The sequence below is a fragment of the Mandrillus leucophaeus genome, unplaced genomic scaffold (genome assembly GCF_000951045.1).
Source record: "Mandrillus leucophaeus isolate KB7577 unplaced genomic scaffold, Mleu.le_1.0 Scaffold21, whole genome shotgun sequence".
In the NCBI taxonomy this organism is placed as follows: Eukaryota; Metazoa; Chordata; class Mammalia; order Primates; family Cercopithecidae; genus Mandrillus; species Mandrillus leucophaeus.
This window is the reverse complement of record NW_012102143.1, coordinates 1,199,360-1,221,432: the sequence shown is the minus strand read 5'-3', so window position 1 is coordinate 1,221,432 and position 22,073 is coordinate 1,199,360. Positions and strand designations below refer to the sequence as shown.

Genomic DNA, 22,073 nt, shown 5'->3' with positions numbered 1-22,073 from the left:
TGCCTTAGCAGGAAAAGAATAAGGGTTTGCTGGGGCTCAGAGCTAATTACAAACCTGTTCTTCTTCTGTAAAGGGTACCAGAGCCAATGGCGGAAGGGGTTCCTCCTGGAGGATAGGCAGAAATTCTTTATCCAGAAGGTCTGAAGGTATCTGTAGGACCAAACACATGATTATGAGATTAAGGCCATTCCTGCAATAAGAAGAAATACAAGAAGATAAATCCAAGAAAAAATACTCTTCTGTTTATTGTTATTACAAATACAGATTAAAGCTTGTTCAGCCATAATTGACTTCTACAGTCCTTACACATTTTGAGAGAGTCAATATTAAAAACCCCAGTCAATACTCCCCAGCTTTCTCAAGTGATTGCCACTTTTGGATTTAGCACTAACTCTGCTATTCCAGAGCACAAAGTAGAGGAATAAAAGTCTCTACATTTAATGCAAAGCAGAAGATGATAAGGAGAGTTTTATAAGCAATTGTATGTGTCCTTAGCAACCACCATTAAAATGTGAAGTTCTAGATCATTGAAAAACAAAGTATACTGGAGGTGGGGCATTGTGGCTCAAGCCTGTAATCCCAGCACTTTTGGAGGCCAAGGCAGGCAGATCACTTGAGGACAGAAGTTGGAGACCAGCCTGGCCAACATGGTGAAACCCCATCTCTACTAAAAATACAAAAAAAATTAGCCAAGTGTGGTAACGCATGTTTATAATCCCAGCTACTCAGGAGGCTGAGGCACAAGAATCACCTGAACCTGGGTTGCAGAGGTTGCAGTGAGACGATATCACACCTCTGCACTTCAGCCTGGGCGACTGAGCAAGACTCTGTCTCAAAAAAAAAAGCATATTGGGAAAAAATACAAAATATTATTTCTTACTAGTCACTCAGTGAGTAAGATAAAAGTCATAATAAAAGTATACTTCCCACTGTTTCAGTTTTGATCTAAGTGACACAAATGTAGTGTTACATTTTAAGGTTTTCTCTCCACCAAAAATTTTATATAGTCGAAGGTGCTCCTCCTCTTAACTGGAAAGTAGGATAAGAGGTACAATAAAGAGAAAGGAAAAATTCTTCATTTCTTAGCCACTGAACTAGGATACAAATAGACTTGAAAGGGGGGTTAAGAGGAAGTTAGCTAGAGAAGGCAGTAAGTGCTGACTACTCTCCTGTTTCCATGAAGCTGCCTAAAATATAGTGTGTGATAACACTCAGAAGATCCTCTGTTAACCATTGCAGGCTTCAAAGCAGGGAAACAGTAAGATGGAAAGAAAAAGCATGGGTCAATACATTAGTAAAATAAATCAATTTTCATGTATCAATACATCATGGTATATATCCCAAAGTCTCATTCATAATTTTGAACTCTTTTCCTACTTCCTTACCTTGTTGTCTTTAAGGAAAAGTGCTAACATCTCTTCTCTGCCATAACGATAATCTGCTAATTTATACTTCGGCAATGCTGGAGAAAGAGGAGGGGATGTAATACTCCCACCACTGGACAGAGCTCGGAGCCTAGAATAGAAAAGACAAAGAATATGTCAAATGTTCTGGTGCTACAGACTTTTTATACTATACACTGTCAAAAAAAATCATTTTAGTTCTTTAGAAGAGCAAAAAGAAATCCTACTATCTCAAAGTATCAGACTAGCTTTAAAACAATCTTAGTGTGTCATGGCACACTAAGAGGGCAGTTTACTGAGAGATAACTAGACAACCATGTGGCAATTCCTTAACTTAAAAAGCATCATGGCTGTGTCCCCCAGAAGCTTAGAGAATGAAAAAGGGACACATTTTTCCAAATTTTAAAAGGCACATATGATTAAAACAAAAGTGAGATACTACCTTACCCTCACTAGATTCATAAAACTTAGTAAGTCTGATAATACCAGGTATTGGTAAGGATGTAAAACAATGGAAACTTTCAAGTAGTGTTTATGGTATTATAAACTGAAACAATCACTTCGAAGAATGATTTGATAATAGTTAATTATTTAATTACCTATTTGGCAATTTGATAATGGCTAAAATATTTAATAAAGTATGCTATACAAAAGAAAAATCAAAACACAGCCTATAGTAATAATTTGTATATATAATGCATAAACCTGCAAGTAGGTTTATACTGTTTCAAGACATACAAACTGCAGCAAAAGCATAGAAACAAACATGAAATTGACAAACACAACATTGAGAATAAGGTTATATCCACAAAAGATAAGACTATAAAGGCAGCCTTAATTGTACCTGCAATGTTTAATTTTTGCAGCTTGCCAATGAATACACAGGTGTTTATCACAATTTATATTTTTATATGCCTGAAATATTTCACAATGTTTTTAATAAAAGCAATTAATGGTCAGTGTAGAGAATCTGAAAATGCAGTAAAGTACAAAGAGAAAGTGAAAACTACATTTACTGCTAAGAAGACAAAAAATATACTCCAAACTGATAACAAAAGTTGCCTCTAAAGAACAGAACTTGGGGAAAAGGGACTATTTTAATTTTAAAATAATGTATTTTTATGGGGAAAAAGACAGGGAAGAAAACTTCAGCAAAAAATGGCAAGTAAGATTCTACTGTAGCACTGTGTCAGACAGCAAGTGGAAAAACTAACATCAGGAGTAGCTGGTATCAAAGGTTAAAGGGACCAAGCTACTTTAATTCTCGTTTAGATGGAGGGAAAATTCAACAGAAGCATCGAAATATGTGCCCCAAATTGCTAAGATTTATTCACAAAACAAAAAAGGGAACAATCTATTAAACTATGACACATTAAATATTAATATGAAGGCCAAGTAAAGCACAGTAAATATGTGCACATTAAAAATAGCGTACGCATAGTAAACAGTAAAATGTGTTTACAAGAAGAAAGTAATATTTAAAGAAAAAATATGCATTAGTAAAGTGAGACTGTTGGGGTGGAATTTTTTTTTTTTTTTTTACTGATTATGGAAAATTTTTGTATTTTCATAAATGCACCAAGAAGCAGATGATAAGCTCCCGTGTACCAATCACTCAGTCCCAAAACTAACAATCCATGGCGAATCCTGCTCTTTCCACCACCTTATCTAAGCTTCCTTTGATATTATTTTGAAGAAAAGTTTTGGCTTAGCATTCCATACACAAATATTTAAGAATGTTATTTCTCAAAGAATTTGTTTTTCCCCACAGCGTCTCACTCTGTCACCTAGACTTGAGTGCAGTGGTACGATCATAACTCACTGCAACCTTGACCTCCTGAGCTCAAGGGATTCCCCCACCTTAGCCTCCTGAGCAACTAGGACTACAGGCGCATATCACTATGCCCAGCTACTTTTTGTATTTTCTGTAGAGACAGGGTCTCACTATATCGTCCAACTGGGCCTCAAGCAATCCTCCCACCGTGGCCTCCCAAAGTGCTGAGATTACAGGCACGAGCCACCACGCCTGACCCAAAACATTTTTTTAAAGTCTGGGTTTTGCTGATTTTATCCATGATATAATTAAATGTTTCTCTGTCTTTTGCATTTCATGTAAATTGGTGACTGGGTATAGAGATTTTGAGATTTTCATTAATTTGGGTTCTTTTTTGGCAATACTTCGTATGTAGGGGTATATTATTCCATCAAGAGGCACACATTGTGATGATGTGTTTGTGATACTTGCAGTAACTGATGATCAATGCTTGGTTCCCTAAGTTCACTAAGGTTGTAAGTGATTATATTCTTTCATTCCTCCCTTATATATTAGTTGGAATACTTCTGCAAAAAGAAATTTTCCTCTTATACTACTTGGTCTAGTTACCGAATGATACTGCTTAATACAAGAAAGGAGGGAAAAAGCCTTAAGTCTTATTTGTTTTCAAAATAATGACTAGGTTCACTTGCACAACAGTCCAACAGTGTCCAATAGTAACACATTATTTTATTAATATATTTCAATTCACAGCAATTATTAACAGTGTTTCAATTGTCTCATCTTTGAAAAGTGGGAGACTCTTCAGGTTGGTTCCTGGGTCCTTTTGACATGACCCTAGCAGTCTTTAACAGCTTCTTTTCTATCTGGTATGTCAGAACGTTCCAGGATCATCTTGTATTTTTCTTGCCTCAGACCTGAAATCAATCATTTCCAGCGGTTCTGGATTCGCTTTCATTTATAGAAATACCACAACCTGGGTTCTGGGAGTGCTCATTGCTACTCTTTGTTTCCTTTCCAAATATTTGTGGGCTTGGAGGTCATTTAGTTCAACCCCCACAAAACAGGTTAAACAACCAGGTAAGAAAACAACATACCCACAAAGGAGTGGTCCAATCACTCCTTTCAAGAAGAAAGGCACTACTCCAGTACCTTCCAAGAAACTGCTTTCTATTAGATTCCTGTAAAGTTGGGCTCTTTACTAAAGAAGTAGAATTAACATCCACTGAACACTGAAGCTGAGAATTTTACATAGGAACTAGCTCATTTAATCTAATTTAACCTTCACAACAACCCAAATGTAACAGATAAAAATAAAGCTGAAGGGTTAAACAACTTGTCCACAGTCACACGCAGCAGAACAAAGATTCAAACTGAGGTTTTTTTTACTAAAAAGACCACAATTGACCGGCTGCAGATTAGCTCACACCTGTAATCCCAACACTTGGGAAGCTAAGGAGGGTGGATTACTTCAGTACAAGAGTTCAAGACCAGCTTGGCAACATGATGAAACCCCACCTTGACTAAAAATACAAAAATTAGCCGGGTATGGTGGCTCATGCCTGTGGTCCCAGTTACTCAGGAGGCTGAGGTGGGAGGACGGCTTGAGCCTGGGAGGTCAACGCTGCAGTGAACAGCCACTGCACTCCAGCCTAGGTGACCATGCAAGACCCTGTCTCAAAAAACAAACAAACAAACAAAACAAAAAAAACCACAATCTTTACAACAATTAGGTCTCAAAATTCTATTTAAAATAGCCACAGTTTAAAATATACGTATATTTTATTAGAAATTGTTTTAAAATATCTTCCTTAACACCAAACCAATGTTTCCCAACAGTTTCTACCAGAGGAGTACACATCTAAGCACTCTTTCAAATGAAAATCATTCTGGTATTGGCAAATAATCACCATTACTCCTCAAAGACTCCTTCCCATGACCGAACATTCCTAATTTCTTCAATTGCTGCTCACAATAAAATTTCAAATGTATTCACCACCCTGTCCCTTCCAATGTATCACCAATGGTTTTCCAATGTCCAAGACTAAATATTTCTTATAGTCACCAGATCTATTAAGAGTAACACAGGCCAGGTGCAGTGGCTCATGCTTGTAATACCAGCACTTTGGGAGGTCGAGGCGGGTGGATTACTTGAGGTCAGAAGTTCAAGACCAACCTGGTCAACATAGTGAAATCCCATCTCTACTAAAAATACAAAATAAGCCAAGTGTGGTGGTACGTGCCTATAGTCCCAGCTACTCGGGAGGTTGAGGCACAAGAATTGCTTGAACCCAGGAGGCAGAGATTGCAGTGACCCGAGACTGTGCCACTGCACTCCAGCCTTGGCAACAGGGCGAGACTTCGTCTCAAAAAAAAAAAAAAAAAAAAAAAAAAAAGAGTAACACAAAGGCCGGGCATGGTGATTCATACCTGTAATCCCAGCACTTTGGGAGGCCAAGGTGGGAAGATCACTTGAGACCAGGAGTTTGAGACCAGTCTAGGCAACACAGTGAGATCCTGTCTCTCCAAAAATCAAAAAATTAGCAGAGCATGGTGGTGCATGCCTGTAGTCCCAGCTATTTGGAAGGCTGAGGTGGGAAGATCACTTGAGCCTCAGGAGGTAGAGGCTGCAGTGAACCATGATCGCAACACTGCACTCTATCCTGGGTGAGAGTGAGACTCTATCTACAAAAAATAAAAAATACAAAAATAACATAATAACACAATCAGAGATTTCCTTCAGGTGCTATAAAAAGAAACTGAGGTAAACTGGCAGTAACTCAAACTAAAAGACAGTTGCCTGAATTAGGATAATGGCTGTACTATGATTCAATAATTGACAAATTCAATTCCAAGTCCCTCTTCACCTACAGATACTTAGAAAAGCTAAAACATATTTGTGTAATATTCTTCATTAAAAATTCACCTAAGAACTCATGAACACAAAGAAGGGAATGACAGACACTGGGGTCTACTTGGGGAGTGGAAGGCAGGAGGAGGGAAAGGAGCAGGAAAAACTGCTGGTTACCAGGCATAACACCTGGATGATGAAATAAACCTGTGCAACAAACCCCCATGACACAAGTTTACCTACACAGCCTTCACATGTACCCCTGGACCTAAAAGTTAAAAAATCCATATGTGATCTTTACCTCCTCCATACAACCCTCTCTTCTACAAATTTAACCCCTATGTGCTTTCTTCTGTCTCTAAACATATCTCTTCATTTGTTTAAAACTTTTGATGCAGCATCTCCCTTCTAGCTATGCACTCTTCATCTTTCCTCTTCATCCAGACACATCTCTACTTCCTCGCTTCTTAGTCACTTCAAAACGCAGCGTGCCTGGCTTCTCCTGCCACTCCACTAGCTCCTGCACTGCTTATCAACAACCTCAACACTGCCAAATTCACGGGAAAATTTTCTGTCCTCATCGCCTTCATCTTTCTGGCCTATAATGAGATCTGTTTAACAAAGGAGGCCCAGTTCTACCACGGGTAGTAAACAAGTGGTAGCAGCAGGCCCGTCAAAGCCCCATGATACTCCCAAAATCTTCGCTTGGTAAGTGTTGTCCAAAATCCAAACTTCAGCTTATGAAAGCAATTTGGATAGTGTGCAATCAATAGTGTGAAAGTGTGGGAGTCAAAAGGCACCTCTATTATGTAAGCTTGTGATTCTCAAGTCCAGCTGTGACCTCTCCTATAGTCAGGCTTTCATACACAACCATGTAAAGCCCATCAGGTTCAATATGCCCAAAACCCTAACCCTACTCATCAATTTATTAATCCAACCCCTTCACCGCCCATATTCTCAAACACAGTTAAGGATATCCCAATTTAATCAGCCACTGGATTAAAAATCTGGGATTCATACTTTACTCCTCACCTTCTACCATCTCTCATACCCAACTACCACATCCTACTAGTTCTAAATTCTCCGTCTCTCAAGTCTTCCCCTGATCCAACTAACCTAATTTTTATTCACACACTTTTATTTCCCGCCTGGACTGCTGCAAAAGCATCCTAAACGATTTTACTAGTCTTACTCCCCTACGTTATTAAGAATTATTTATTTCTTTTTTTCTTTTGAGACAGAGGCTCACTCTGTTACCCAGGCTGGAGCACAGTGCACTCCAATCTCGGCTCACTGCTACCTCTGCCTCCCAGGTTCAAGCAATTCTCCTGCTTCAGCCTCCTGAGTAGTTGGGATTACAGGCACACACCACCACACCTGGCTAATTTTTTTTATTTTTAGTAGAGACGAGGTTTCACCATACTGGTCAGGCTGGTCTCGAACTCCTGACCTCAGGTGATCCACCCGCCTCAGCCTCCCAAAGTGTTGGGATTACAGGGGTGAGCCACTGCGCCCAGCCCCAATTCTTTTTTCACTGGCATACAATGACCAATAAAATCCAAGTCTTGTTAACACAGAAGGGTTGCCTCCAAGCTCCTATCTCCCACACTTCACATAACAAAGGTAAACATTATGCATCATGAAGTTCCTCTCTTAAATCAGTTCCTTGCCTTATCTTCACATGCGTCCTTTCTGCTATCAGGAATATTCTTCCTAATCTTTTTTCACCAACAGGGTAGAGAGAGGTGCTGGGAAGAAGAGAGGTTAAGTGGAAGGAGAAAGGAAGAATGAGGATAGAGAGCTGGAAAAAGAGTCAGGGGGAAGGGAGGGAAAAAGAGAATTTGAGATCCTCAAGGCCTTGCTAAACACAAGTTCCTGTACAGCCTTCATGAAACTAAGAGGCTACTGGAAGAAAATAATAAAGTCATGTAAGTGGACATACAGATATTGAAGGGATTTTAGAGAATTCTTGTTCTAATTTACATTTTAAGATTACTCTGGCTGCTGTGAGGAAAACAAATAGAAGACAAATAAAAATGGAAGCCAGGAGCCAGACACAGTGGCTCACGCCTGTAATCCCAACACTTTGGGAAGCCGAGGAGGACAGATCACTTGAGGTCAGGAGTTCAAGACCAGCCTGGCCAATATGGTAAAGCCCCATCCCTACTAAAAAATACAAATATTAGCCGGGCATGGTGGTACATGCCTGTAGTCCCAGCTACTGAGGAGCCTGAAGCAGGAGAATCGCTTGAACTCAGGAGGCAGAGGTTGCAGTGAGCCGAGATCACACCACCGCAGCCTGGGCGACACAGTGAGATTCCATCTCCCCCAGAAAAAAAAAAAAAAAAAAAAAAAAGCCAGGAAACATCAGTAGGCCACTGGTGCAAAATTTGTCAGAGGTGGTGGCAACTTTCACTAAGGTGATAGCAACAGAGATTCAGAGAAATGAACAGATTCCAGAGATACTGTAGAGATAAAACTGACGTGATGTTGTGACAGACTGGATATAGGAACAGAGAAGTAAAACGAATTATCAAAGATAACTCTGAGACTGCTAGCTTGAGCAAATGGGCACATATGGTATTAAGATGAAATATATATAAAGGCAAAACTAACGAGATCAGTTTTGGAAAATATGGAGTATGAGATGCTTGTAAGAAATCTAAGTGGAAAAATCAAATAGGCAGCTGAATATCCTGTGCTTGCATTATAATTCCTTTACAGCATTATGACATAGTGAAATTATTTAGTGTCAGCTTCCCCATTAAATTCAAAACTAGGTACTGTGTATTTTCATCCTTCCTTATTGCCTTAGCACCTAACCCAAGACATAAAACAGAGTAAGCATTCGATAAAATGTTTTCTGAACAAATATTCTCTACCAAAATATACCCCTCAAAAACATCTAATTTACTACTCCTTCCGTTCACATTGAAATATTTTACTCTGTCTGAAAACTGGAAATATTAACACATCTCATCCTCCAAAATGTGTCTCATTTTTCACATAATCCCACAATTATCGACAGTAAGCTAGCAATCTCAGGTTTGCATTCTCTTACCCGCCCCCCATAAGACCCTAATGGCTTCATTCAACATTCATTTATTAACTAAACTAGTTAACTAAATATTAATGCCAATGTCCAGTACACTAAGCTCAACAATGGGCTTACCAAAAGAGAGAAATACAGTGCGTTTCTTAATGGAATTAGCTCTTCTTGAGCAAGGCGCAAATACATATACAGGTACATCACAAGGCCATAACTATTTTAACACATGTATAAATAAAATACTTTGGGGAAGAAAACAAGTACTTCCCTCATCTTTGCAAGGAAAAACCTGGGAAAACTTCCTTAAGACCAAGAAGATGAGACAGAGGAAACTCCCAAAGGAGCTTTCTTGGCTCCTTCCAAGAAAGCCAGATAATGTCTATAATTATTCTCCCTATAATAAAGTCCTTATCTAGACTTATCCGGGTAGGTTTTTGTTGTTGTTGTTTTCTGTTTTTTTCTTTTGTTTTGTTTTTTGTTTCTAAACATGGGTTCTCACTATGTTGCCCAGGTTAGTCTCAAACGCCTAGGCCCAAGTCATCCTCCAGCCTCAGACTCCTCAGTAGCTGGGACTATAGGTACACGCCACCACACTCGACTTGAATAGATTTTTGATGCTCAAAAGTGTTTTAAATCACCAAATATTTGTTCGTTTGTTACAGACAGAGTCTCGCTTTGTCAGCCAGGCTGGAGTGTAGTGACATGATCTCAGCTCACTGCAACCTCCACCTACCAAGTTCAAGTAATTCTCCTGCCTCAGCCTCTCCAGTAGCTGGGATTACAGGCGCACACCACTGTGCCCAGCACATTTTTGTAATTTTTCTTTTTTTTTTTTTTTAGCAGAGATGGGGTTTCACCATGTTGGTCAGGCTGGTCTCAAACTCTTGACCTCAAGTGATCCACCGCCCTCGGCCTCCCAAAGTGCTGGGATTACAGGTATGTGCCACCGCACCCAGCCTAAATTTTTTTTTTTAAATATTTTGAAGATACATTTGCAAACAGGATACAAACCAAAACGTTAGCAAAGTTACTCTGGGTGGTAGGATTAGGGTCCTACCTAGATCTTTCCCTTTGGTGGTCTTTTTGTTTTCTTTTCCTTTTTGGGAGACAGGGTCTTGCTCTATCACCCAGGCTGGAGTGCAGCGGCACAATCATGGCAGCCTCGATCTCCCAGGCTCAAATGATCCTCCCATTTCAGCCTTCCAAGTAGCTGACACCAAACATATGCACCACCAAGCCCAGCTAATTTTTTTTTTATTTTTTTGTAGAGAAGGGTGTCTCACTGTGTTGCCAAGGCTTGCCTGGAACTATTGGGCTCAAAGTGATCCTCGTGCCTCTGCCTCCCAAAGTGCTGGGAGCTGGGGGCCAGCCACCATGCCTAACCCTTTTCTTTTCTCTTTTTTTTTTTTTTGGAGAAGGAGTTTTGCTTTTGTTGCCCAGGCTTGTTGTCCAGACTGGAGTGCAATGGCACGATTTCAGCTCACTGCCAACTTCCACCTCCCAGATTCAAACGATTTTCCTGTCTCAGCCTCTTGAGTAGCTAGAATTATAGGCACACACCACCACACCCAGCTAACTTTGTATTTTTAGTAGAGATGGGGTTTCATCATGTTGGCCAGGCTGGTCTCAAACTCCTGACTTCCGGTGATCTGCCCACCTCAGTCTCCCAAAATGCTGGGATTACAGGCGTGAGCCACCACGCCCAGCCCATGCCTAACCCTTTTCTTTTTCCTCTTGTATTGTTTCCACCAGATTTTCTGGAATAAGTGTGTTTATTTTGTTAATGAAACTAACAACAAAAAACTCTAAAAGACCTAAATCTAAGGAATTTAGCACCACAAAAATTATCAAGTCGGTGCTTAGTGTTTTGTCAAGAGCAAACACATAGATGATAATTCAATTCATACAATCCTTCTAGTGGTCAAACTGTCCATATATCATCCAAAGTCTTAAAAATAAAACTTTTGATTTAATAATTCCACTTCCAAGAAATTAATCCAAATAAAATGATCAGTGATAAAAACAAAATTGTTCAAGGGTATACATACATATCATTTACAAGAGCAAAACATTAAAAACAACTTTACTTTCCAACAATTCATCCATTTAATAAATATTTATTCAGTAGCTATGTGCCAGGCACTGGAGATACAGCAGTGAACAAACTGTACAAAAATCTATATCAAAGTACCTGCCCTCAGTGGAGCTCACAGTCTAGTGGGGGTTGAAAGATAGGATATAAATAACAAAATGAATGCATAAAATATTTGGCATGTTACATTTTGATATAAAAACATGACGAAAAATTAAGCAAGGAAGGGAGTAAAGGGTGGAGAGTTATACAGATTGTCAGGAAAGGTCTAAGGTGGTAGCATTTGAGGAAAGGCTTAAAGAAAGACACTATTGCTTTATATCTAGAAAGGATATACTTGGCATTGAATGTATCATACCCTTTTAAACTGCTCTGATGATAACGTAATATACTTTTTTATTCTATGTAGAAAAATAATCTAAGACCTAATGATTCCACAGACCTTAAAAAGTTCAAGCTTTGGCCGGGCGCAGTGGCTCACGCCTGTACTCCCAGCACTTTGGGAGGCCAAGGTGGGCAGATCACCTGAGGTCAGGAGTTCAAGACAAGCCTGGCCAACACAGTGAAACCCCGTCTCTACTAAAATTACAAAAATCAGTTGGGCGTGGTGGTGGGTGCCCGTAATCCCAGCTACTCAGGAGACTGAGGGAGAAGAATCACTTGAACCCAGAGGCAGGGGTTGCAGTGAGCTCAGATTGCGCCACTGCACTCCAGCCTGGGTGACAGAGCAAGGCTGACTCCATCTCAAAAAAAAAAAAAAAAAAAAAAAGTTAAAGCTTACAGCCACTCATGGTTTGTCCCTACCGAAATTTTAAAAGTTCTCCCATCTTCAAAACTGCCCCAAGATACAAATATATTGGTTCATTTTAAGTATTCCTTATTGAACATTATGTTTTACATTATTCACAAAAATGATGACCTTAGTAAACACCGTATCACTTAGTGTTTCTGTCTCATTTAGAGTTAATTGCACACTGGTTCGATGTCATCAATCTAAATCTTGATTCTCAAGTACCCTGGGCACAGCTCTTTACCTCAAGTTTCACAAAGAACGTCATACATGAAGAAAAATAAGGTAGTACTCTCTACACCTACTGTAACTTTCCAGCTCAGGATTACTTAAAGGGCCTCATATATTCCCTTTGCCAGAAGGAATTGTGACAGATGATACACATAGGGCACTATGCCTACTTACACCTGCATTCCTCAGTTCATCAGCATTTCAGATGACTAAGGGAATGCTCCTAAGCTCTAGTCCGCAAGGTAACAGATATACAATTAGGTGAGTCCACTGTTTAAGCATGGAAATGGTGATTGCCCTCTGTTTAAGGCTACCTCAATTCAAATTTTGTACAAAACACTGAGCCACTCAGGTGAAATACCATCAAACAAAACTTCAGAGTATCAATAAAAAGGAGGATGTGTAAGATGCTATTCAAAGATGCTCAATACTACACTGAGATGACCTTGAGAACTCATGGTATAGGGCAGGAGCCAGCAAACTGTCTCTGTAGAGGGCCAGAGAATATTTAAGCTCTGTGAACCAAATGCCCTTTGTTAACCCTGTCACTGTAGCATGAAAGCAGTCAGAAAATATGGAAGCAAATGGACGTCTCTGTCTTTCAATGAAACTTTACTTACAAAAATTTTACAGTCCCACAGGCCACAATTTGCCAACCCATACTATAGGGCATCAAGCTGAATGTATATTGATTCTAAAATATCATCAGTTTTTCTTTTCCCTTTTGATGTGTCTAAATTCCTGGTGTTCCCTTTCTGTTACCTATAAACAGCAGGATGCTGAAAAAAACAACTTCCTTAAATTAGCTGACAATTTTAACCATGTTTTTATAAAGAAACAGACATGAAGGTATGTAAATATAAAAGAGAAGCAGTTACAAATTCTAGATAAAGGTGGATGAGTTGCACACAAAATGGCTTAAAAAGTAACTTATATGAATTTAAATCCACTTGATAAAAAGAATTAAGGTAGAAATAAAGATTTAACTATAAGAATGTTCATTAAAAATATTTTTATAATGAAAAATCAAGAACAGCTTCTATATGCCACATCTAGAGGACTAGTTGAATAAATGATGGTACATCCATACAATGCAACTGTTCAATACAACAGAAAATATTTATTGATTAAAAAAAGATGTTTCTGATTTGGTTATTTCTTTAAGCAGGCTACAAAACTAAAGGTACAGTATGATCCCATTTTTGTAAAAAATAAATGTATATATACACAAATAAGCATACATAAAACCACCTGGAAAGATACACCAAGATATTTACAGTGTGTACCATGGATGTTGAAATTACGATGGTATTTTCTGGCTTACTAGTTATTTCTAATTTTTTTAGAAACATATTAATTTGATAATAAAATCATTTTTAAAATATAAAGGAATAACTGAAACAAGTACAGCATTACTTAGGTTAACATGTTCTAAATAAACTCTCAAAATACAGGAGTTCCATCAGTTCTTAGAACTTCAAACAGTGATTTCTCCTCAGTCTCCAAATGCTGGCTATAAAGGTTAAGAAAACTTCAAGATCACATATATTAATAAAAAGAAATGTTTCTAATAGGGTAAGTTAATAAGACTCCTCAAACAGAGTTACTACAGGAAGTCTAGGAAGTCTATATCATTTATTGAACCACACCCACCTGAACAACCAAGAGTTTAAGACATAAATCCAATTTATCTATTTTAGATACTGCTTCTGATACTACCAAAGGGGTTGCCCAAGGTTTGAATAGAAAAATTAATTATTATTATTGATGCCACTGAAGAGAGGATCTTCAATCACCAACTTTGGGGAAAAAGAAAGGAGGGGAGGGGGGAAAGCCACACTACAATGTGATGGATCTCAAAATTCCATGAGAATTCCATATTCGGGGTCCAAACACATCTGTAAGAGACTCAAAGGTCAATTAATTGTTATCATGTCCAACGCTAACTCAATCCTAGACAGGCTAACAGCTAGTATAACACTGAACTACCTGCCTAGGCCATCTTTCAAATAATATTTCAATGAAAACTATTTCTCAAATGAATCTATGAATAGCAATGACAAAACAATGTAGCAGAAAACATACAGACATAAAAATGTTATAATTATACTTACATAAAATTGTATATGCACCTAGACAATGACTTAAATAAACAGAAAATAATTTTCTAGGAGGGTCAGACTCCCGCCATCATTACATATATAACCAAAGAAAAAAAATTTTAATTAAGTATAGAATACACTCATTTACCAAATATAATTTATTCCTGAACTAACACACTGTTTTCAGCAAGGCACATAAAGCAAAAGTCTCAAAAACATGCACATTTATAAACCACCTAGCACCTGTCAAATACTTTACTACTGTATTAGTCATCCAATATCAAAGAGGATGAGATTTTGAAAACTCACCATTCAGGCCCAAAGTTCAGCGTCTGCGTTTCCGCTGCCATTCTTTTCCGTATTTTTACAATAGATTTTTCTATGAGGAGAAACCTGTTAACGAGAAAAATATCTCCATACAATTAGTTGAGATTAAATGTGGAATTCCAGGTCAGAAAGTACAGCTAGAGAGCATTTTATTTATGCTCCTCTCAACTAGAGTCACAAAAATGAGATTTTAAAATTACTACTTAAAACAATAACATAGCAGGCAAAATGAAATGAATAAATCAACCCTTATATTCTGATTCCCCACCTTTCTATGTTAATCTGGGGGAACGAGGCATAGTTTAAGATGAAGCTAGAGAGACAGGTAGGAACAGACCACACAGGACACTGGGGACTAAGTTAAGGATTCTCTCCCTTTATCTCTGGAACAATGGGGAGTGAATGAAGGGTAATATATTTACATTTTAGTTTCTATTACTTCCTAGTAATGGCTCCCCTCTCACCATGAGGTACATCAAAGATTATTAAAATAAGGACCCTCCTTACCTATCACAGAGCTTCAACTCTCCTCACTTTCTGCATTTAGCATTTTACCCCCTAGTGATTTTTTTTTAACAGACAGTGTGTCTCCCTATGTTGCTCAAGCTGGTCTCAAACTCCTGGCCTGACCTCAAGTGATCTTCCTGTCTCAGCCTCTCGAGCCTAGTGCTTCTTGTAAAAATTATCTTGGATCAGGCCAGGAACCACCAGGCAAGTACCTGTATTACAGGCTCATACCTGTAATTCCAGCGCTTTGGGAGGCCGAGATGGGAGAATTGTTTGAGCCCAGGAGTTGGAGACGTGGTCTCTAAAAAAAAAATTTAAAGATCAACTGGGCATGGTGGTATATGCCTGTAGTTTTAGCTGCCTGGGAGGATGAGGTGGAGGGATCACCTGAGCCCAGGAGTTTGGGGCTGCAGTGAGGTGTGGTCCTGCCACTGCACTCCAGCCTAGGTGATGGAGTGAGAACCCGTCTCTACAAAATAAGTAAATAAAAATAAATTTATAATTTGGGAAGCCAAGCCAGGCAGATGGTTTGGGCCCAGGAGTTCGAGACCTGCTTGGGCAACATAGTGAGACTCTATCTCTTAAAAAAAAAAAAAAAAGTTTTTAAATAAAAAAAAATAAACTTTTTAAAAGTTGCCTCAGATTGTCAAGTTAAAATAATAAACGAATGAATTTCACAAGTGACATTTTGAAAGTAATTTTAAGATATGGGAGCTTAAAAATGGAAAATACTATAAAAATTGTAAACATAACTGGCCCTCCATATCCATGGGTTCTGGTCAATGGATTCAACCAACCTCGGATGGAAAAAAAATTTTTAACTGCATCTGTACCAGCATATATAGATACTTCTTTTCCTTGTCATTAATCCCTAAACAATACAGCGGAACAACTATTCACACAGCATTTCTGTTGTATTAAGCATTATAAGTAACCTAGACGTGTTAAAGTATATAGAAGTATGTACACAGGTTATACGCAAATACTATGCCATTTTACATTATCCTTGGACTTGAGCATCCAAGGATTTTAACATCTGAAGGACATCCTAAAACGAAACCCCATGGACACTCAGGGACAACTGTATACTGTAAAATATCTCTAATATACATCATACAGGGCACTAGGGACCAAGTTAAGGAGTCTCTCCCTTTATCACCCTGTTGCCTCTGTTTAAATGACCTAAAAAATAATAAACTACAAATGTCTAAAGCTTAGAAACAGCAAAGTAAAAGTGTGTTAACCTTCATAATCAGCTATTCATTTATCTGCCTTCCTTCTGAAAGGTACTTCCAGTCCTATGTCAACCAAGCAGACTCCAAGGGAGATTATCATGTTCTTACTTGACTCTGACTCCCTGCTCCCCGACCACACAAAAGGTGCAAACCAGACTAAAACTGAGGTAAACTTAGTACCCTCCTGGTCTCTTGGCGGGGGGGGGATAGTCTCGCTCTGTCGCCCAGGCTAGAGTACAGTGGTGCGATCAAGGCTCACTGCAAGCTCCGCCTCCCACGTTCACACCATTCTCCTGCCTCAGCCTCCTGAGTAGCTGAGACTACAGGTGTGTGCCACCACACCCAGCTTTTTTTTTTTTTTTTTTTTTTGTATTTTTAGTAGAGACAAGGTTTCACCATGTTAGCCAGGATGGTCTCATCTCCTGACCTCATGATCCGCCTGCCTTGGCCTCCCAAAGTGCTAGGATCACAGGCATGAGCCACTGCGCCCAGCTCCTCCTCACCTCTTAAAACAACTGGTGATTCAAAGAAAACATAACTGTCGGGCATGGTGGCTCACACCTGTAATCCCAGCACTTTGGGAGGCAAAGGTGGGTGGATCGCTTGAGCCCGGGAGTTCAAGATCAGCCTGGGCAACATGGCAAAACCCTGTCTCCACAAAAATATACAAAAATTAGCTGGGCATGATGGTGTGAACCTGTAGTCCCAGCTACTAGGAAGGCTGAGGTGGGAGGATCACTTATGCCATGGAGGTTGAGAATACAATGAGCCGCGATTGCACCACTGCACTCCAGCCTAGGCAAAAGAGCAAGACCTTGTCTCAATTTAAAAAAAAAAAAAATTAAAATTAAAAAAGAAAACACACTTTAACATTTTAATTTTCTGAAATTAGAATGAATCTTAAAACTGATGCCAAGTTACAACTGCTACTGGCTGGGTGTGAGTTGTGTTACAGCTGTCTGAACAAGGGCCAATTTTTAAATTGCCACTTTAAATGTCTTCAAAATAATATGATTCTATAGCAAAACTAAATTTATTGTATAACAGAAAAGAAGCAAATACAGCCATGGAATATTAGTGAAGTAACTATTCATCATTCAGAGAATGATTCCAAGTGATTTACAGGACCTCAGAAAGAAAGGGGGGGGAAAACCACACAAGCCAATGGAGTCTGTTATGGTTTGCTATTGATATTGATACATGACACTGCACAACCCATATGACCACATGCAGTAGCCCTGAAGTACTAAAAGGGGTTAAAAACTAAACAGCTTATATTGCTCTTAAAATCTTCACAAACATCAAATGACTAATTTTTAAATTGATGACAGAATAATAGAGCATTCTCTTAACTACTGCATCACCAATACTTTGAATGACTGGTGGGGAGAGGGAGGAAGAAAGCACAAGGAGACTTCTGTAACGCCAAGTTGAAAAGCGATTTAGAAAAGTCAGACTCTAAATACTCAGATATCTTAGGACTATCTTAACAAATGTATTTTACTTCTATTTTCATTTTCATACATGCAATAAAAGGATACACTATATAATAAAAATCCATTCTTATTAGCTAAATAAGTTTAAAAGAGCTTTTTTTAAAAATATAAAATAATTCTAACAAGAAAAGCCTGTGCCAGATGCAACGGAGTCTTCCTGGCAGTATTCCTTTCTTTCTCAGTAATGCACAAAATGATTAATCTTATAGTTGACACATGTTAAGATTCAATTAAAATTATGGTACATTTTAATTGAATGTAATGAATGAATGACTTGTCAAGGTAGCAATGATCAGACCCCAGGAAAGGTGCCCACTGTTAAACTAAAACAGGTATCACTGCTTACAAATCAGCCTTATGACCTTTTGTAACATAAATCAATTCAGTGTGTTTTCGAAAAGTATGTGGACCTATCTGGATGACAAATAGAACTGAAGAGACTACATCAACTAGAGCTGTAGAGACAACATCAACTGTAATGTTTTTCTTTAATACTAAACATCCTGAAGGCACGGTTTTACCACCATTTTAAGCCCCATCTAGCCAAACGTTTTAAACTCAAACCCGTAAAGGATTCTAGAGCATTGAATAATGGCTCTGCATTTATAAAGCAAGTCAGGATTTAAATCAGACTGCATTTATAAAGCAGGTAAATCTCAACTAAAATTCAAAGTATTTGCTATTTGTGAAAATACTAAATTCATTGTTAGTGATTTAATATTTTCCCCTTTAACTTATTACAAGGCCATCACATATGCCCACATAGGTTCTGCAAAGCACAAAACTCCAGGGTCACTATTAACACAAATGATACAGGTGAAGCCTCTACAAGCAGCAGTCTTGAAATATAAACGAAGCCCCAGATTTAAGCAGCATCTAAGGAACAACAAGCAAGGAAATCCTGTTTGGGTCCACTTTATCGTTGCACCTATAAATCTTTAAGTACTGCAAAACTACTACAATGCACAACCATTAAGAGCTCAGAAGATTTTTCACTGTCTTGAGCTGGGAAACCAACTACCATTTACAACATGGTTTCCATAAGAAAATTATTTCCTAATGTAAAGACTTATTCTTTTGTTAAGACTGTCTCTCGCTCTATTGCCCAGGCTGGAGTGCAGTGGCACCCTGCACTTGGCTCACTGCAACCTCTGCCTCCCAGGTTCAAGTGATTCTCCTGCCTCAGACTCCTGAGTGGCTGGGATTACAGGTGTGCACCATCACACCCAGCTAATTTTTGTATTTTTAGTAGAGACGGGGTTTCACCATGTTGGCCAGGCTGGTCTCGAACTCCCAACCTTAGGTGATCCACCTGCCTCAGCTTCCCAAAATGCTGAGACTACAGGCATGAGCCACCGCACCCGGCCCCTAAAGTAAAGATTTCTGAAGAACTCTTAAAAACCTAAGAATATTTTTTTCCTTTCTCAGTGCAAGGTGCCCACAGTTTGCGCTCTTCCTGCTGCTCCCCAGCTCTCAGATACAGCTGACACCATGGATTTTGGAGACCTGAAAAGTCCTGCCGGCCTCCAGGTGCTCAACAATTACCTGGTGGACAAGAGCTACATCGAGGGGTATCTGCCATCACAAGAAGATGTGGCAGTATTTGAAGCAAAGCCTACCGCCTGCTGACTTGTGTCATGCCCTTCGTTGGTATAATCACATCAAGTCTTACGAAAAAGAAAAGGCCAGCCTTCCAGGACTGAAGAAAGCTTTGGGCAAGTATGGTCCTGTGGATGTGGAAGACACTATAGGAAGAGGAGCTAAATAGTAAAGATGATGATGACATTGATCTCTTTGGATCTGATGGGAGGAGAAAAGTGAAGAAGCGAAGAGGCTAAGGGAAGAATGCCTTGCACAACATGAATCGAAGAAAGCCAAAAAACCTGCACTTATCAAGTCTTCCATCTTACTAGATGTGAAACCTTGGGATGAGAAGACAGTTATGGCGAAATTAGAGGAGTGCATCAGAGGCATTCAAGCAGATGGCTTAGTCTGGGGCTCATGTGAACTAGTTCAAGTGGGATACGGAATTAAGAAACTTCAAATACGTTGCGTAGTTGAAGATAAAGTTGGAACAGATATGCTGGAGAAGCAGATCACTGCTTTTGAAGACTATGTGCATGCAGTCCATGGATGTGGCTGCTTTCAACAAAATCTAAAATCCATCCTGGATCATGTCATTTAAATAAAAGCTTGAAAGGTTAATTAAAAAAAAAAAAAACCTAAAAATAATAAACCGAGTGATTTAATTATCAAATAAAGAGACCTGCATTACTCAGAACAGTGTTCTGCTCATTCTTCTTTATGATTCAAAACAGGAAATCGAAGAGGCATGAACGCTGGAGAAATCTAAATTATGCACTTAAAAATACTGTATTCTCTTAATTCTGAGTTGCTCATACCAGACAGCTCCTTCCAAATCAATTTCAATGAGTCCAGGTTTAATGTATTTACATGTACTGGAGGCACGGTCTTACACTCTGCCTCTAAATTATAAATTAGTTGGAATGGAAACTGTGCATTATCTCTGAATAGTCTTTTCTAAGGATGTAATGAGGTATTCAAAGGAGCTTAGGGCAACATTTTAAACTCCAACTATCCAAATGTTTTCAGTTTAAACTCCTAGAAGACTTGTGACCTTTAGAAAACAGCTCCGGAGGCCGGGTGCAGTGCCTCACACCTGTAATCTCAGCACTTTGGGAAGCGGAGGGATGAAGATCACTTGAGCGCAGAAGCTCAAGAACAGTCTGGACAACACGGCAAAAACCTCACCTCTACACAAAATACAAAACTTAGTCGCACGTGGTGGTATACTCCTGTAGTCCAAGCTACTTGGGAGGCTGAGGTGGGAGGACTGCTTGAACCCAGGAGGTCGAGACTGCAGTGAGCCCCTCCAGCCTGGGCAACAGAGCCAGACCCAGTAAGGAAAAGGAAAAGAAAAGAAAAAGAAAAGGGAAAGGAAAGGGAAAAGAAAAGGGCTCTGAGTTTATAAAGCAATTCAGGATTTGAACCAGACTCTGGACGCTCTGCTCCATCATGCTATCCTGCCTCTGCAGACTGTCTTTTGTTGAAACTATGACCTCCCTTTTCCTCCATTACCAGCACTATCCTGGTATTTCTCTGCCCATCTTTATTTCCCTCTAAATTACAGAATGGCAAAGAGGACATGCAGAGAGTAGGAGTGTCATTTTAACAACAGCAATTAAAAATCTGCCCACAAATTTCTAACTGGCCACTGGCTGGGAGAGATGATCCCACCCCTGCAATTAATCACAAAAATGATTTTTCTCTCCCATGACCAATGTGGCATGGGATCAACGACTGATCACATCATCAAGGCACTACTGTTTTCAGTTTACTGGTCAGCCAGTCTCAAAAGCCCAGATCATCTGAAACTCTCTCTACTCCATCCCTTATATCCAGTCATTTTGTCTCAAATTTAGCCTACTTCTCCTTCAAGATTCCTCTTGCATTCCTCTTTCATTATAGTCCAAACTCTATTAATGCATGTCTGGATTATTATAACAGAAGTTCTCATTCACTTTCCTGACTGGGCCTCAAGATCAATTTTCCTAAGGCACCTTTCTGATCATGGCCTATACTCCTCTAAAAAAGTCCAATCACACCTACTATGTACCATCAATCTGACAACTCATGCCTCCCTCCCCAACTCAATCTCCTATTGTTTCACCTCCCAACTCAAGGCCAAATGAGAACTTTCTACTGTCCACTGAATTTTCCTTCCTCTTTAGTTGTGCTATGACATACCCTTCCCCCAGAAGCCCGACCTCCCTCCCTTAGAATGGCTCGTACAAAATCAAGGATCTATTCAAACACCCACTCCATAAAATAGTTCCCAAAGCAGTAAAAGCACTGCTCCCTCTGGAAGGGAAAATCTAAAACACAGGATAACATAAATGGAATGGAATCTACAGGACTGAATGTTGGGGGTATTTTTCAAACATGTATTATAAAGCTTGAAAGGAAGCAGAAAACAGCAAAATGAATTTGGGGGGATGGATACTGAGGATGGTTTTGAACAAAATAAGTGCAAGGTGCTTGAGGAGGTATCCAAAAGACCTAGAGTTGAAGAGTAGTCATAATAGAAAGATACAGATTTAATGGAAGTGAATCCATAAAGTTACAATCAAAAATTGAATAAGGCTACCCCAAAGCAGAAATCTTAAGAAAGAACAAGAACAAAGCCTCAGCAATC

General features: G+C 39.2%; 1 protein-coding gene and 1 pseudogene across 4 annotated transcripts in view; one reads left to right on the top strand and one right to left on the bottom strand.

Annotated features, from left to right (window-relative positions):
• The window catches only part of GIGYF2 (GRB10 interacting GYF protein 2), a 177,152-nt gene that overhangs the window by 119,162 nt on the left and 35,917 nt on the right, over positions 1-22,073 (bottom strand). For 3 of the 4 annotated variants that reach the window (XM_011980241.1, XM_011980238.1, XM_011980240.1), the window contains 3 exons: positions 14,602-14,685; positions 1,386-1,515; positions 55-150 (listed from right to left, as the gene is read on the bottom strand). Coding sequence is in view for 3 of the 4 variants with exons in the window: in XM_011980238.1 (XP_011835628.1) it covers positions 55-150; positions 1,386-1,515; positions 14,602-14,642 (267 nt within the window). In the remaining variant the exon portion in view is untranslated. Of the gene's footprint in view, positions 1-54; positions 151-1,385; positions 1,516-14,601; positions 14,686-15,357; positions 15,428-22,073 lie in introns of all 4 variants that reach the window. The other variant, XM_011980239.1, reaches the window with a different exon arrangement.
• LOC105539804 lies at positions 19,349-20,016 on the top strand (annotated as a pseudogene).